Genomic DNA, 14,433 nt, shown 5'->3' with positions numbered 1-14,433 from the left:
GGTTCAGATCTTCAGAGCCATGGACGTGATGCCAAATCGTGGCTATTTTTGGGTTTTGGACATATGTCGCAAGCGGTGTACTTGCTTGTGAAGGCGGCGGTCACAAGTTCCGAGGGAAATTTAATAGAACGATTGATGCCAATCGGAACTGCACGCTGTTGACGGGTAAACGATAGTCTGCGTGTGTGAGATGTCGAGTTAAGACTTCTGGCAAAGATTGAGATCGGCTGCTGGTGATCGGTCGTGCAACGCGCGGAGACACATCACGATCGACTGACGGGAGATCCGGGACCGGTATTGCGATCGGCTGGTGGGTGGGATCTAGACTGCGGGATGGGCGATGGACAGCACTGTCAATAGGATTGTTCGCAGCGACATATGAAGAAGTTTCGGTCAGCATAGACAAACGTCAGCGACAGGAGTTTTCCCTTCACGCATACAACACATGCAGACACAAACATCGGGTGAGCAGTGCATTGCGCTTATGCAGGTCCAAGGAAGATGTCTATCGATAGGGCAGTGGTGCGCCCCACATAGCGAGTTCCCCTGATTGGACCCGACACAGCGAATGGGGTGCCCAAGCGAGAAGGAGGATTTGACTGGGGAGACTCTTCTCGAGCGCAAACGTGCGAGAGAAATGTGGGAATGATGGTGACGTGAACCGGACCGAAGCAAACACGAGCGTCGACAAGAATCGCTGCGTATCGCGGAATTGCAGAGGGATGGTGTCGGGTCGGGATGCTTCCACGTGTAGGCGACATGTCGCGTGTTTGAGGACACGAAGGTAGTTCAGCACAGAGAGATGCGCCTGGCACGCACCGGTAATGTCCGTGCCGCTATCAAGGACAAACAGACACAAAAGAACAAAGAAACGAAATGACGGTTCGCGCCTTGGGGGGTTGGAGGCTGAGGTTGTGTAGTGACCCTGCATTAGCGGAGCTGACCTGCTCTGCAACATGGCTAGAAAAGGGATCAAGTCGCAGTCTCACACGCGCTGCGGTGCGACGCTGATCACCTCCAAGTCGTGTAAATAATGCGCATGTAAGTGTCGTCGTCAGCCTCCGGACCTGGTTGCTGTGCCTCGTCGGGGAGCCTTCCAGAACGAGGGACCGACGTCCGACTCGTGGGCAGGCATTCCTCAGGCACAGACGCTGGGAAACTCAATGGGGCGGGTCCGCGCCTTGGTCCTCTCAACAACATTCAACGACGAACGATGCGGCTGCGTTTGCAAACGTCACCACCGTCTTATTTGCACGGGGTTAAGGGCATGGGAGATGAGATCGTGGGTGCATTGCCAAGCGCGTGAAGAGTCGGGGGCCCGCGCCGCTCAGCTGCGTGTGTGGCCAGAAAAAGCTGGAGCTGTTCAATGGACGTGGGGCGAGAGATGCAGCGGAGAAGTTTCTTGTTTTTGGACACGGCGCGTCGTCTCCAAGCCTCAAGCGACAGCTGTCTGACCGGATGAAGTCGCTGGCTAGCGATAGACGACGTGCAGCTGCTGCACTGCGAAAGAGACGGACACACATCGATGCCCATCACACGCAGCCCCTTGCGGGTGTTCCTGAAGTGGCGTCGTCGCTGAAACCGCGGTGCCATAGGCTTGCAAATGAGCGCTTCCCGCTGAGCAGGCCGTCAGAGTCAAGCTTTCTGTGCCGATCGCTGGTCGAGCGGCCACGACAGTCTGGGCTGGCGTGTGTTGCTATCCTTGGAGCCGCCCTGCATGCTCACTGGCTGCACGTCTCTATTTCCACATTTGTGCCTGACGCTTGCCCCTGGACGGTCTACCCGCCGGCTCTCTTGGTGCGACCAGGGTCAAATCCCAGAAAAGTTTGTGCGCTGACATCCAGAACTCGCTGGCGCAGGTTAGCAGGTTAGGCACGCCACGACGGCGCTCTGCCTTGTTCCCCACCCTTTATTAACTCCTCAGGCCCCGTTCCCCAGTTGTCTCCGTTACCCTCACTTACAAACCACGGTGCTGTTGCAGTCATTCTCTTTGAGCCTTTGCTCGGTCCATTCATTGTCGTTGTAGACGCCACCTTCTTTACAGAAATCACTCGCAATAGCCCTGGTCGGCACCGTTACCTCGCGCTCATCCAGCAGCAGCAACTTGCAAATTTACCGTGTTCATACTTTGACGCATCAGTAACTCGAACTCCATCGAAATGCCTTCCATGAAGATCGCCCTCTTGGCAATGGCCTCGGCCGTTGTCGCCGTCCCCCACGTCGGTCACGACAAGTTCCACCACAGGCGCGGAGCTGCGAAGCCTTACCCCAACGGTGGCTGGGGCAACACCAACAGCACTGCTGTCGCCTACGCCACTGGCTACCCTACTGGCGGCTCGGACAGCACTATTGATGTTACCTCGACCTCGACCACCACCTTGAAGAAGACCGTCACCATCAAGGCCTCTTCCACTCCCGTCGCTGCCGCCCAGAACGTCCCTACTGGCGCTGGCGGTGATGACCAATGTGGTCCTGCTACCGTCACCGTGACTGCGTCCGAGAAGGTCACCGTCACTGTGACTCCTGGTGGTGGTGCTGGTGTCCCATCGTCATCGGCCCCCGCCGCTGCTGAGTCCTACGGCAACGGATACGGCGCTTCCAGCCCTGCTGCTGCCGTCCCTACTCCGGCTGTTCCTGAGGTCAAGACCTCTTCCAAGGTCGAGGAGGCCAAGACCACCCCGGCCCCTGAGAAGCCATCTTCTGCTGCTGCTTCCCTCACACCCGCGTCCTCGTACCCCGAGTATGCGGCCAGCTCTGTTGTGATTGCTTCGTCTGTCGCTCCCTCTTCAGCCGCTGCCTCCTCCGCCGCGCCATCCCCCAGCGCCGGCACAGGTAACGGCTACTCCGGCAGCAAGCGTGGTCTCGCCTACAACGAGGCCGCTCTCTGCAAGACCTTCGGCAGCAAGTTCGGCTTCGGCTACAACTGGGGCCAAGTCGAGAACAACGACATTGGCACTGACTTCATCCCCATGATGCACGGCCCGTCCAAGAGCTCTGCCGATGAGTGGCTCGCCAACGTCGACAAGGCCGCCAAGAAGGGCTCCAAGGCCGTCATGGGTTTCAACGAGTGCGACCACGCCTCGCAGTGCAACATGTCGCCCGAAGCCGCCTGCGCCTCATGGAAGACCTACATGAACCCCATCGCATCTTCGCACCCTGACATGACCATCATCGGCCCGTCCGTCACCAACGGCCCCAAGACCGACGGAATGGGTCTCGCCTGGTTGTCCAAGTTCCACGAGGTCTGCCCCGACGCCGTCGTACACGCCTCCAACATCCACTTCTACGACATCTACAACGAGGGCACCGTCCAGCGCTTCAAGGACCACGTCGAGGAGGCCGCCAAGATCTACGGAAAGCCCGTCTGGGTCACCGAGTTCGGTCTTAACCCCGGCTCCGCGTCTGAGGACCAGGCTGCTTCGTTCCTCAAGGAGTGCATGGCTTACCTCGACTCGTCCGACAAGGTCCAGGGTTACTCCTGGTTCATGGTCGGATCCGGCGAGAACCAGCTCAACTCTGGCAACGGCCTCAGCAAGGTCGGTCAGGTTTACGCTGCGTACTAAATTTAGTCGTGGGGATGTGTGACGATATTGGCATCGGATCCAAAGGGCGTTTTGTGTGGCATTTGCAAATTCGGCGCGCGCTGAGAGAAAACAGCTTTCTTCGTGTACATGGGTTGGGTTGGGAACACTGTAAACAAATCATCTGGGACGCCGATGCGCGTCACCTTGAATATTTTGTATAACTTCTATTTCGCGAACTTTAGGGGAGGAACGTGGTGGTTTGGTGGAGCGATGTATGAGAATGAAGATTTGTCTTTGTGGCAAAAATATGTCATGTGCAAGACTGCTGTGAACTGCATGTGTGATTTACAGTATCAATGGCCATTGCTCAACATGTTGAATGTGAGTGAGTCTTGCTACTTGCTTCATGTCATTGTGTCATTGCTATCCCATCACTCCTCTACTTTACTCCCACTTCACTCACTTCACTCACTCCACTCTTTCACCCCAGTCACCCTTCCATCCACACACCTCATCCCCCTCCCCAACACCCTCGGCTCCGCACACCCCTCATCGCAAAACCCATAATGCGTCTCCCCAATGCACACAACATCCCCTCCAGCCTCGCACGTCACGCACATATTCTCCGGTTCATTCCCCGTGCTAAAATCATCCTTATCTGCGTGGACCTGTGCGGCCGACTGCGGATACCCCGCGACGAAGACACGACTCCAGAGCGGTCTAGGGCCGCGCTGTGCGCCGCTGGTTTCGGAGCGTTTGTCGATGCTGGCCCAGGCGATGGGGTCGAAGGAGGGGAGAGCATCGTTTGTTGATGTTCGTTTGGTGTGCGTGTTGGGTTGGTCGGCCATGGCTGCTGAGGCTGTCTTCTTTTCGTCGGTGGGTTGATGGTCGTCTGAGCCGTGAGGTGTGTTGTTTTCGGTATTGTTCTGCTGTTTGTCTGGTTCTGTGTCTGACGTGCTGTCTTCGTCACTGTCTTGCTCGTCATCTGGCTCAGTGTCTGGGCCCCGGGGCGTATCATCTTCCTCGTTGTTGTTCTCTTCACCAGGTATGGGTTCTGGATCTTGTGGTGCATTTGTAGCTGTTGATCGAGAATCGACTGGCCTAGTGATGGTCTTAAGCCATGAGGTCGGTTCGGGTGGCAGGATGTGAGACATGTTGTACGAGCAGTTTGAGCTTGTTGCGCTCACGGCAGAGCTGGAAGTCGACACATCGTCTGTCGCGCTAGCGCTGGAGCTGCTGCTTGAAGCTGTTGCGCCGTTGCTCCCACTGGAGGCCGCGGGCTGGCTGAAGCTTGTGGCGCTCAAGGACATTGCAGTGGAGTCTCCACTTGGGGTCAGCGTGAAGGATGGCATGGTGGTGCTGTTGGGCCAAATTGCTATGCCGTCGATAATACAAGGCAGACTTGGTGTCGGACAAACGAGTGAAGGGTCGGAGGGCAGCGGCGCCATCGAGGTTTGTGTTACCGTAACGACGATGGTCTTTGTATGTTTAGCGATAGCGACAGTGTTGGATCCCTCATCATGCGACAAGGCGAGGGCGCTGCCGAGCAGGACGAGGAGAGTGAGCATCATGAAATTGAGACGGTATTAGTAGCTCGTGTGGTTGTTGGATTTGAAGAGACAGAGGAGAGGTTAGAAACAGGTAAGAGCGGGGCGGTGGTAGATGCTTTTGAGGAAAGCACGAACATTGAAGCTGAGGGGCAAGAAATTCAAGAGCGCTGAGACCAAGCATCAGCAAGTGAATGTGAACATGTATGTGAAGCACCGACAATTCAAAGAGCGTATGTGTTATGATGTACCCTTCCCTTTCTCCTCCTCAAGCACGTCCAGCACTCTTCGAGTTATCCTATCTCTCTCGCTCACATCTACAGTTCCGTACGTCTCTTTCGCCTGCTTAAATATCTCTTCTTCCCAGCCATCACCCACATTGATCGTCCCCGCATCATCCCAGCACGACTGCACTGTTCCACCGATATTTTTAAAGAAACCTTCGAGGCCTGCCGGCCCGCCCCCAGCATGATAGCTCTTAAATGGCCCAGCGACTGACCAACGTGGGCCCATACTTGACTCCACAATCTGATCCAGCTCAGAGACAGAAACTACACCTTCGTTGACGAGGTGTATGGATTCACGGAGCAGGGCAAACGCGAGCCGATTGGCCACGAATCCCGTGGTTTCGCGCTTAATATGAATGGGGACTCTGCCTCTTTCGCGCCAGAAATCTTGCGTCCGTGAGATCACCGTGTCGGATGTCTCTGATGAAGGAACGAGTTCGAGCAGTGGCATGATATGAGGCGGATTGTACGGATGCACAACTAGTAGTCTTGTTTTGTCTTGCATGTCCTGCGCTTGCTGGGACGCTGGTATTCCACTCGTGCTGCTCCAAAGTAATGCATCATTTGGAGCATATTTCTCTACTTCTTTCCATAGCTTTCTCTTTACATCAAGATTCTCCGGTCCGGATTCTTGAATGATGTGAGAATCAGACACGGCTTCTTGTAGTGTTACAGCAAGCCTTATTTCAGAAAGATCGGCAGGGCTCTTCCCGCTTTCGAAGAACTTTGGTAAGAATTCTTCAATGTACGTAGACAGATCTGACCGAGTATCGTAAATGGTCAGCTGGGAAGGAGAAAGTTTGGCGAGATGGAATGCGGCGAATGATAGGCCAATTGTCCCGGTGCCAATCAAGGTGACTTTGATCTTCGTAGTTTCCATTGCTTCCTATATGTATTAGCCGATGGATAGCCGTTGTGTCATTTGTGATGGAAGTATTCTGATGAGGTTCGTTCTGCCGTTCTGCCATGCATGACGTCGATCCCAGCCGCTTTGAGACGGCTCGGATGCGGTTTCCCAACCCCGCCCTCCACGCCTTATCCCCGCTGCACCATCGACTCGACCACTACGAATCCGAGGGAGATGGACACGCCCGAAGGTGGAGCTATGTCTATTCTCCTCTCACCGGAGCGGCAGCTGTGTCGCAATCCTCTTCAACAGCACACAACTCGCATTCATTCACAGCTCTTGGGTCACCGCAGCATAGGGTATATGAATGTAGTGTGACGTACACATACCCTTTCGCAAAATGGTCATCTTCAAATCAAGACAGCCGCCAATTGACTGTATGTGCACGCAATCGCGTGTCCCACATGCACAGCTAATCGTCAGCAGTACCGACCGAAATAACCGACTGGGACTTCTTCTTTGACTCTTCGCATTCACCCATCAGCAAGTATGCACCTACTGAACTTGCCGGGTTTCAAAATGCCATAACGAAAGAGCGCGTCAACTGGGCAGATGTGAAAAAGTACTCTACCTACATTTCCACAGCCTTGACCAAGAGGTATGGCTTGAAAACCGGTCAAACGGTAGCACTTTTCAGTCAGAATACAGTGTGGTATCCAGTGGCAATGTTTGCTGGTCTCAGAGTGGGAGCAAAGATTAGTGGCGCCTCTCCCGCGTACAACGAGGAGGAAATGACTTTCGCACTCAAGACGGCAGACGCCAAGTTTCTGTTGACCACTCCAGCAAGCATGGAAATTGCTGCTGCGAGTGCAAAGGCCGCTGGTCTGCCACAATCTAGCGTGTTCCTCCTCGAAGGCGAACTCCCTGGATATACCACCATTCAAGACCTTATCAAGATGGGCGAATCCTACGGCGAAGCTAATCAGACACCTGCCTTCAAGCTACAACCAGGTCAGAAGAACAAGGATGTGTGCGGATTTCTATCTTTCTCATCAGGAACAACTGGTCTCCCCAAAGCTGTCATGATTTCGCATCAAAACGTCATCGCGCAATGTCTTCAGATCCCAGCAAATCACACCTGAAACACAGAGGCAGGTCATGGCAGTACTTCCGCTGTTTCATATAACAGGTCTTGTCCATTCCCTTCACCTCCCACTAGCTCTCAACGCCGAAGTAGTTATGCTACCGCAGTTTACAATGGAGAAGATGTTGGGAGACCATTGTCGAGTACAAGCTCAGGGAGCTACTACTGGTACCACCAATCCTAATCCGACTTGTTCGCGATCCCATTGTGGACAAGTACGATCTTAAGCCATGTCACTCGCTTTTCGTCGGGCGCTGCACCGCTTTCGGAGGAGATTATCCAACAGTTGCAGAGGAAATTTCCCAACACCGGCTTCAAGCAAGGTTACGGCATGACCGAATCTTGTAGCTGCATCACTGCTCACCCTCCAGAAAAATTTGACTACAAATACGCGCACTCAGGCGGAGCTATCGTGGCTTCTACCGAAGTCAAGATCATCAAAGACGACGGCACAGAGGGAGACGTTGGTGAAGATGGCGAAGTCCTGGCGCGCGGTCCTCAAATCGTGATGGGCTATCTGAATAACGCAAAGGCCACGGCGGATACTTTTGACAAGGATGGTTTTTTGCATACTGGCGACCGCGGCGCCATCGATGCAGAGGGCATGATACACATTAGCGACCGTATCAAGGAGCTCATCAAGGTTAAGGGCATTGGTGTCGCTCCAGCTGAGTTGGAGGACCTGCTTCTTGGACACCCCAAGATCGAAGACGTCGCCGTGATGAGCGTCAAAGATGATTACAGCGGCGAGCTTCCGAAGGCGTACATTGTCTTGAAGCCCGGCATCGAGGAAAATATGGCAATTGGGAAGGAGATAATTGTATACGTCAAGGAGAAGAAAGTAAGGTACAAGTGGGTCAAAGAGGTCGAATTCATCAATGAGATTCCCAAGAGTCCGTCTGGCAAGATTTTGCGGCGAATCCTACGGGACAAGGAAAAGAGTGGCAAGTTCGGCATGGTTATCAAGGACGAAGCCAGAGCAAAGTTGTAAAATTCTGTGTTGCTGCGCAGGTGGAGCTTGCTATGTAGTGTTGGCAAATTTTACGCCGACCCCACCTGCGCGGTGCACCTCAACCATATTGCATCAAGGCCAACCTCATCCTTTCAGGACCTGATTTATATACAAATTGGTAGACGTAGCCTCTCAATGCTTAGCCAATCACAGCTCATCAAGACGGTTTTGTAGTGTAGCGGTCATCACATCGGATTCTGATTCGCATCAGTGTTTTCCGGTAACCCCGGTTCGATTCCGGGCAAGACCTATTCTCTTTCGCTTCAGTTGCCTGTCCTATTGGTGCTTTATGTAATTTTTTGTTGCTCCCACCTCTGGCATTTTGGGTTGTTGGGAACGATGTTGCGTTTGGGACATTGCTTCAAGCTCCCACTACCTCAATGACACACCGGGTCTTTTTTTGTGCACAATATAGAGATTAAGAGACCTAGATCTATGTGCATACCTTTTTTCCTAGTAGTTAATTCCAGGGATGATACCGTATACACCCATCCACTACGGAACTACGGCGGGAGGATACTCACCGTAATCGCCCAAGTCAATACGCATCGGAAGACTACGGTGCTAACAAGCATCACGAATGTAGTCACTTGCGAAGGTCAAGCGTTAGCTTTTGATCTTTGCTGTGCTGAGCATGTGGCTTCATTATTTCACCGATCCGATACTATCGACCTCAAATAAAGACTCATGTTCAGCCCCATAACGTTTGCCATTACCTGCAGCGCCCAGTAATTTGGTTTTCTGAGATTCTCGGTAAAGTCGTGGTGACGACCGTAATCGATGGCGATTATGAGGTAAGAGAGACTGGGAAGCCCTGCCACCAATGGACGGCACTAAAAGTACGTCAGGTTCTCTCACCAGTTGCAAAGGACCAAAGCGGCCGGATAGTAAAGTCAGCTGCTACAGGACATAAAGCAACCACAGCCTCAATAGCCAGCTCTATCTCATCAATGTCCTCGAGACCATCTACACCCACAATCTATCTGATTATATCTGTTCGCATGGATCCTCCAATTACCATCTTCCTTGCCGACTATCAAGATGGCAGAACTCCCACCCCTTCCAAAGTACTTCCTGATTCTTGTGAGCCTGCCTGGGCCGCCGTTGATTACCATAGGCAAGCTAGATGAGCGGGTTGGGCAGCTAGCATCTGAAGTCTACCCTACGGCACCGCGCGAAGAGCCACCTGGTGAAGCACTAGTACACAACATTACAAAGATTCTGATGGCACGCTGGAGTCAGATTGATCCATCGAAGTAGGTGCTGATCACTGGCCCCGTCAGCGACAAGGACGAGCGCATCTGCATCGCCCAGATCAAAAGATGAGCGGACAATATACAACCAACTGGGTCGGCGTGAGCTCATGGCTGCAGCAACTCGTCGCAGATGCAATCTGCTAGTCAGACTACCAGGTCATCATCAACAACCTGAATCGGAACGTCAAATTACTCAGCCTGGCCCGCGAGACGAGCAGCCTGCCGCACGCATGCAGCGACGCAGCCGTGGACGCAATCACAAGAAGGCACTCAGAATCCACCGAGACCACATTCGGCTCGGAGCCCAGCAGGAAATTGCAGAGGCAGAGAGCAAGCGTTAAAGACTGCTTCGGTGGCGAAGTTCCAGATGCTGTGCGGGCATCTACAGTTCCTCCGGCAGTTTAGTGAGGGCATCGAGCCCACCAACCTGGAAGAGGTGAGGAGAGTGGGGGACTTGAAGCTGGAGGAGCTGTTCTATGCCGAGCTGAACTCGGACAAGCGTCTCTCGTTCTTGAAAGCGCTGTGGGACGAGAATGTCTTTGTGTCTTTCCTGTGGGGGTTCCAGAGTGTATTACACTTCAAGTAAGTTAATTACTACAGCAATTTACAAAATTATAACAAATGAAAGACGCTGCTGGGATGATCCGACCATCCAAGATCTTTACAAGGACAAATTCATCTACATTGCGGACCTAATAGTCCAGTACATCCTCACCCCGCGCAACATCACTCAAACTTGCACGGTCTTATCGTCCAACGCGCTCATACGAGCAACTATCGAGATTCCTGAAGACCGCACCACTGCGTACGCAAAGTTCCGTGCCGCAGACGAGACTTTGTGGACTGACGCAGATGGGCCAGGCAATGAGGGCATTCTCTGGGTGCAAGAATCTGCGACGCCGTCGACAAGCGTAAAGACGCTGAAGTACTACACCACGTCCCAACTACGGGGTACGGTGAACATGACCATTTGATATCCTGGAACTAAACACCTGGCCTTTATCATCGAGTTCGGAAACCCAGTTAGACTGTGTGTAGCTTCAGGCTATACGACTGCACTGCGTATTTTCCCGCGTAATTGATGACCTGCGTTATCCGCTCCGCGATGTGAGGACCAAATCTCAACTATGTAGAGATAGCCGTCTCCTATGTCGTAGAAACAGCTAGTAGGAGCAGCAGCAATGAGATGTTATACACCAGTACACATTGATTTCTCATTCGTCTACTGCAATTAACACTTGTACCTACTTTAGAAAAAGCCTGAGAAGTCCCTGAAGCTATTCGCAGCTATACTTCAGCGTCTTTAGGTTTTTAGACTGTTGTAGCAGTCTTGCTGTGTTGGTTGTGTTCGCCGTTCTCTGTAAGGTGAGAGGGTGTGTGAGCACCTGGAGTCGTGGCTGGAGTTGATGATCGGCGGGGAACACAGTAGACGGCAAGACGTCTTACTTGTACGCTTCTCTGCAGATGATACAGGTGTTGTTTATTCTCCCCATATGCTGCGGCACTTGATGATTCGTGTTGGTGGTGAGCATAGTGCGTTTTGTACAATGTTTACATTGAATGGATCAATGCTACCCACGATCTCCGATTGGTCCAACGCTTCCAAACCATTCACTGCAGTATATAAAGGCTGGTGATAAGACTGGGCCCGATAAACAATCCAAACCAGAAGATGATGTTGCCCAACGTGTCTTGCCCTCGCATCATCTTCGTTTTCATGAACGCCGCAAGCGGTAGCTGCGTGAGCTGGAATGTAAATAGGTATCCCCGAACCTTCTTGAACAAGCAGAACATCAAAACCTCATGAACAATCGCGCTCAACAAAAACGTGAAGAAAGTCGCTTGCATCTTTGACAAGTGGAAGAATGAGATCGACGAATGGTAGACGTGTCGCAGCAGGAAGTTGTGTACAACGCGATTCCAATTCCGAGCGTATTGATCAAAGCTGACACTGTTCCACCAATCTCCGTAGAAGCCGCGGTCGGCGAAGCGCGTGACCTCTGCGAGAACGTTGAGAAGACATTCCCAGATAACGTACCAGGACAAGAGCTGCTCCAGGAGCAATGGGAAAAGCATGTCGCTCACGACCCAAGGGAACTCTTTCCAGCGCTCTTCTAGTGTCATACCAGCGTCCCTGAGGCGGACTGCCTCTACGACTACGGGGTATATGTACGCCTGTGAAATAATGATCATGACCCAAATGACCCCGAGGGTGGCGGCTGATTTCTCGGCGACATACCACCAGTTGACGCGCTCTTGACGTGGGTATTCGAGATCGTAGACTAGAGTCGGAAGACAGGTCCACTCGACAAAGTTGTACAAAGTGAGGTTGTTGGGGTACATGTTGTCGGTACTGGTGCATTTGCCACGCAATTCCTCGTCCAGTATGGTAATCTCGGTGTTCAGAATTTCTCGAAAGGTTTTGACCTGCTCTTCGTCCAAGGACTGGCCAGCCTCAATCGCTTTACCAACGGACGCGATATCTGAAACCTCTGTTGACAGATTGGTGGAGTACTTCGGGCCTAGGTTGCGGCGGTTCGTTAGTTCGCGAGAGCCAGGGTTTTCGAGACCCGTGCTGATTGAAGTTCCTGCACCTGGCGGTTTTGATGAAGAGTCATGTTGCACGCCCACGTCCTCTAGTTGGTTGAGCTTTTGTTGTAAGAGATTGCGGCGCCGATATACGCGAGATACTGTCTCTTGTTAGTTGGACACGTAGAAACGCTGTAGTTACACTCACGATAGCCGTTGTAGAACGTGTATGCATGCTGCTTCATCAGCAAGACAAACACATGCAGCACGATGAACACTGTGTGCGTCCATGGCCAGTCTCGCCAAAATGTGACCCAGATGACGGTGACAGTATAAAAGGTTTGCCACAAGGACTGTATGATCCAGCCGGACCCGTTCCATGTCAAAAAGTCGTTCGCGATAGCCTTGTGGAGGAAGAAACCAAAGCTCGTTGCAGCACACATCGATGCGTCCGTAGTGAGCATTACAAACAGATCCCGATCTACCATCAAGTGTAAGATTTCAGCATTACCGAAAACTGAGCCTGTTGTTCTGTAGTTGCCTGCGGCAATGCGTGCAAGCAATAAAGCCATGGATATCCAGAACAACGTGAAGAAGCCGTGGAATGGTGATTGTGACATTGGATTTTGACGATCGAACGTTGTAAATTGGCGCGTAAAGACGAGCTCTCGAGGTTTGCTCTTAGACTTGCCCTCGCTGCGCCTTTCTGCTTCTCGTCGCATGCCTGATCGTAGCACTTCGCGAAAGTCTGGGTCATCCGTCGTGACAGTGTACTTGCTTTTTTTCCCTGTATCCTCAACTACGACTTGAATGCTCTTCCGCCTCTTCCCATTCTCATCCGATATTCCATTTTCATCGTCCAACTCTCCTGTGCTGCTTTCATCCGAAGGTATCGCCGTTGTACTGTTGCTGCGGACATCTGTGGCGCTGTCCCTTGATATTGGTTTTAAGCGACTTCTGTCATCAATGTCTGACGCTTCTGACACCTGATCTGGCGTCCACGTGTCCCGGCTGTCGAGCGATGGTCTGCTCGAAAGTCCTTGAAAGGCTGGCGACATTGTTGATTGACCGCTGGTTAACGACGTCAAATCTGGCTTGCCTCGATCCAGGTTTGGCTGGGTCGCCATCTTTATTCAGTCTTACAGTGGAGTCGTAGCGATCCTGCGCGTGAAAGCTGCGAATAAGTGGAGGTTCCAGGGTTCATGCGACGTTAGTTCCCGTGGTGACGTGGGTCCAGCTCTTTGCGAAATACTGGGACAAGCACATTGATATAAGTACAAGTGTACGAGACGCTCTGATGTCAGACGGAAAGTTTGAATGTCAGCTCACGCGACGTGTGAGATCCGAGAGAGCCGATAAGCAGTTGAAGAAGGGCCGCGATCGTGAATGTTGTCGTCGAACGCGTCCGGCGTAGATCGGAAACGTAAAATGATGTAATGCACCTCAATGCAGGTCCAGCGCCTTCAGTGCTTTTCGGGAGTCGGCAGAGCGCAGGAATCCAGGATCACTCAGCCACTCCCCAGCCACGTCACGTGTTGTGCTGCATGGAACTTCGACGGTCGCAAAGGTTGTCCCCCCTTCCTCCATCTCCATCTGACCCCGCATCTTCAGACAGGCTCTATAATCGCACAATTAATGTATATGCGGCTCTCTCCACAATTTCGTTCATCTGTCACATCGATTCTGATCGAATTGCTTTCGGACGCCGTTGGGCGCCAGATGTTACCTCCCTCGACAACTTCCTGCGCAATATGTAACTTCCTCATCACCTCCGCCGCTTAGTCCTCGCTGTGGAACACATCTAATCCCGTGCACCATGAAACCGAAATCTTGCTAATGCCCGCTATGCTCACCGGTAGCTCCGCCTCATCACTTTCATCGCACTCAGCCTTGCAGATCACACGGCGGTGTCCCGCACAGGTAAAAGTCGCAGGAACTTTCCAATCACAATACTGCCAGATCCGCATGGATTCCGCTCTAAAATCCATCACTTGCTGCGCTTGCCGCTTCTTGGGTCTTTTGGGACTTCAGGCGTCCATGTCTGATCTCGCTACGACCCTTGTCTGCCGTCCTGGCCATACAAAGTACCCCAAAAGCGCCCAAAGCTTGGCTAAATCTTAACCTCGCGTAAAGTGCCTTTTGATTCGTCAGAAAACTGGGGTGGTGAAGGAAGGGAAGGCTGTGTGTAATAATAGGATTCAGCCTTCTCGTACGTTCATCGTGCATAGTGCTGCGCATTTGAGTCCCAGGCTGTGCGCTCACCGTATCTAGACTTCATATATAACAC

At 52.5% G+C, this 14,433-nt stretch overlaps 8 protein-coding genes and 1 non-coding gene across 9 annotated transcripts; 5 read left to right on the top strand and 4 right to left on the bottom strand.

The window, feature by feature from the left end:
• Positions 1 to 1,778: 1,778 nt before the first annotated feature.
• SNOG_02798 (hypothetical protein) lies at positions 1,779 to 2,015 on the bottom strand (the record flags this gene model as incomplete). The annotated part of the gene is made up of 2 exons (XM_001793341.1): positions 1,779 to 1,850; positions 1,962 to 2,015. 2 exons carry the CDS (start codon positions 2,013 to 2,015, stop codon positions 1,779 to 1,781), a joined length of 126 nt encoding a protein of 41 aa, XP_001793393.1.
• Positions 1,987 to 3,904, top strand: SNOG_02797 (hypothetical protein). The gene has a single exon (XM_001793340.1). It carries the CDS (start codon positions 2,160 to 2,162, stop codon positions 3,561 to 3,563), a length of 1,404 nt encoding a protein of 467 aa, XP_001793392.1. The 5' UTR covers positions 1,987 to 2,159; the 3' UTR covers positions 3,564 to 3,904.
• An 84-nt stretch (positions 3,905 to 3,988) lies between these two features.
• Positions 3,989 to 5,092, bottom strand: SNOG_02796 (hypothetical protein; the record flags this gene model as incomplete). Its single annotated transcript, XM_001793339.1, has 1 exon — positions 3,989 to 5,092. The coding sequence occupies one exon, from the start codon at positions 5,090 to 5,092 to the stop codon at positions 3,989 to 3,991; it is 1,104 nt and encodes a 367-aa protein (XP_001793391.1).
• A 219-nt stretch (positions 5,093 to 5,311) lies between these two features.
• On the bottom strand, positions 5,312 to 6,238 carry SNOG_02795 (hypothetical protein; the record flags this gene model as incomplete). The annotated part of the gene is made up of 1 exon (XM_001793338.1): positions 5,312 to 6,238. The coding sequence occupies one exon, from the start codon at positions 6,236 to 6,238 to the stop codon at positions 5,312 to 5,314; it is 927 nt and encodes a 308-aa protein (XP_001793390.1).
• A 367-nt stretch (positions 6,239 to 6,605) lies between these two features.
• SNOG_02794 (hypothetical protein) lies at positions 6,606 to 8,517 on the top strand (the record flags this gene model as incomplete). The annotated part of the gene is made up of 3 exons (XM_001793337.1): positions 6,606 to 6,642; positions 6,692 to 7,233; positions 7,636 to 8,517. The coding sequence occupies 3 exons, from the start codon at positions 6,606 to 6,608 to the stop codon at positions 8,338 to 8,340; spliced, it is 1,284 nt and encodes a 427-aa protein (XP_001793389.1). The 3' UTR covers positions 8,341 to 8,517.
• Positions 8,518 to 8,525: 8 nt separating this feature from the next.
• Positions 8,526 to 8,611, top strand: SNOG_16712. The gene is given in 2 exon segments: positions 8,526 to 8,562; positions 8,577 to 8,611. It is a non-coding gene; the product is annotated as a tRNA-Gln (tRNA).
• Positions 8,612 to 9,402: 791 nt separating this feature from the next.
• Positions 9,403 to 9,958, top strand: SNOG_02792 (hypothetical protein; the record flags this gene model as incomplete). The annotated part of the gene is made up of 2 exons (XM_001793336.1): positions 9,403 to 9,617; positions 9,676 to 9,958. The coding sequence occupies 2 exons, from the start codon at positions 9,403 to 9,405 to the stop codon at positions 9,956 to 9,958; spliced, it is 498 nt and encodes a 165-aa protein (XP_001793388.1).
• A 26-nt stretch (positions 9,959 to 9,984) lies between these two features.
• On the top strand, positions 9,985 to 10,591 carry SNOG_02791 (hypothetical protein; the record flags this gene model as incomplete). The annotated part of the gene is made up of 2 exons (XM_001793335.1): positions 9,985 to 10,199; positions 10,246 to 10,591. The coding sequence occupies 2 exons, from the start codon at positions 9,985 to 9,987 to the stop codon at positions 10,589 to 10,591; spliced, it is 561 nt and encodes a 186-aa protein (XP_001793387.1).
• A 637-nt stretch (positions 10,592 to 11,228) lies between these two features.
• On the bottom strand, positions 11,229 to 13,204 carry SNOG_02790 (hypothetical protein; the record flags this gene model as incomplete). The annotated part of the gene is made up of 2 exons (XM_001793334.1): positions 11,229 to 12,307; positions 12,355 to 13,204. 2 exons carry the CDS (start codon positions 13,202 to 13,204, stop codon positions 11,229 to 11,231), a joined length of 1,929 nt encoding a protein of 642 aa, XP_001793386.1.
• Between the last annotated feature and the right edge of the window lie 1,229 nt (positions 13,205 to 14,433).

This window comes from Parastagonospora nodorum (genome assembly GCF_000146915.1).
Source record: "Parastagonospora nodorum SN15 chromosome Unknown scaffold_4, whole genome shotgun sequence".
NCBI lineage: Eukaryota > Fungi > Ascomycota > Dothideomycetes > Pleosporales > Phaeosphaeriaceae > Parastagonospora > Parastagonospora nodorum.
The sequence above is the reverse complement of the archived record's forward strand: the minus strand, read 5'-3'. Positions and strand labels throughout refer to the sequence as shown.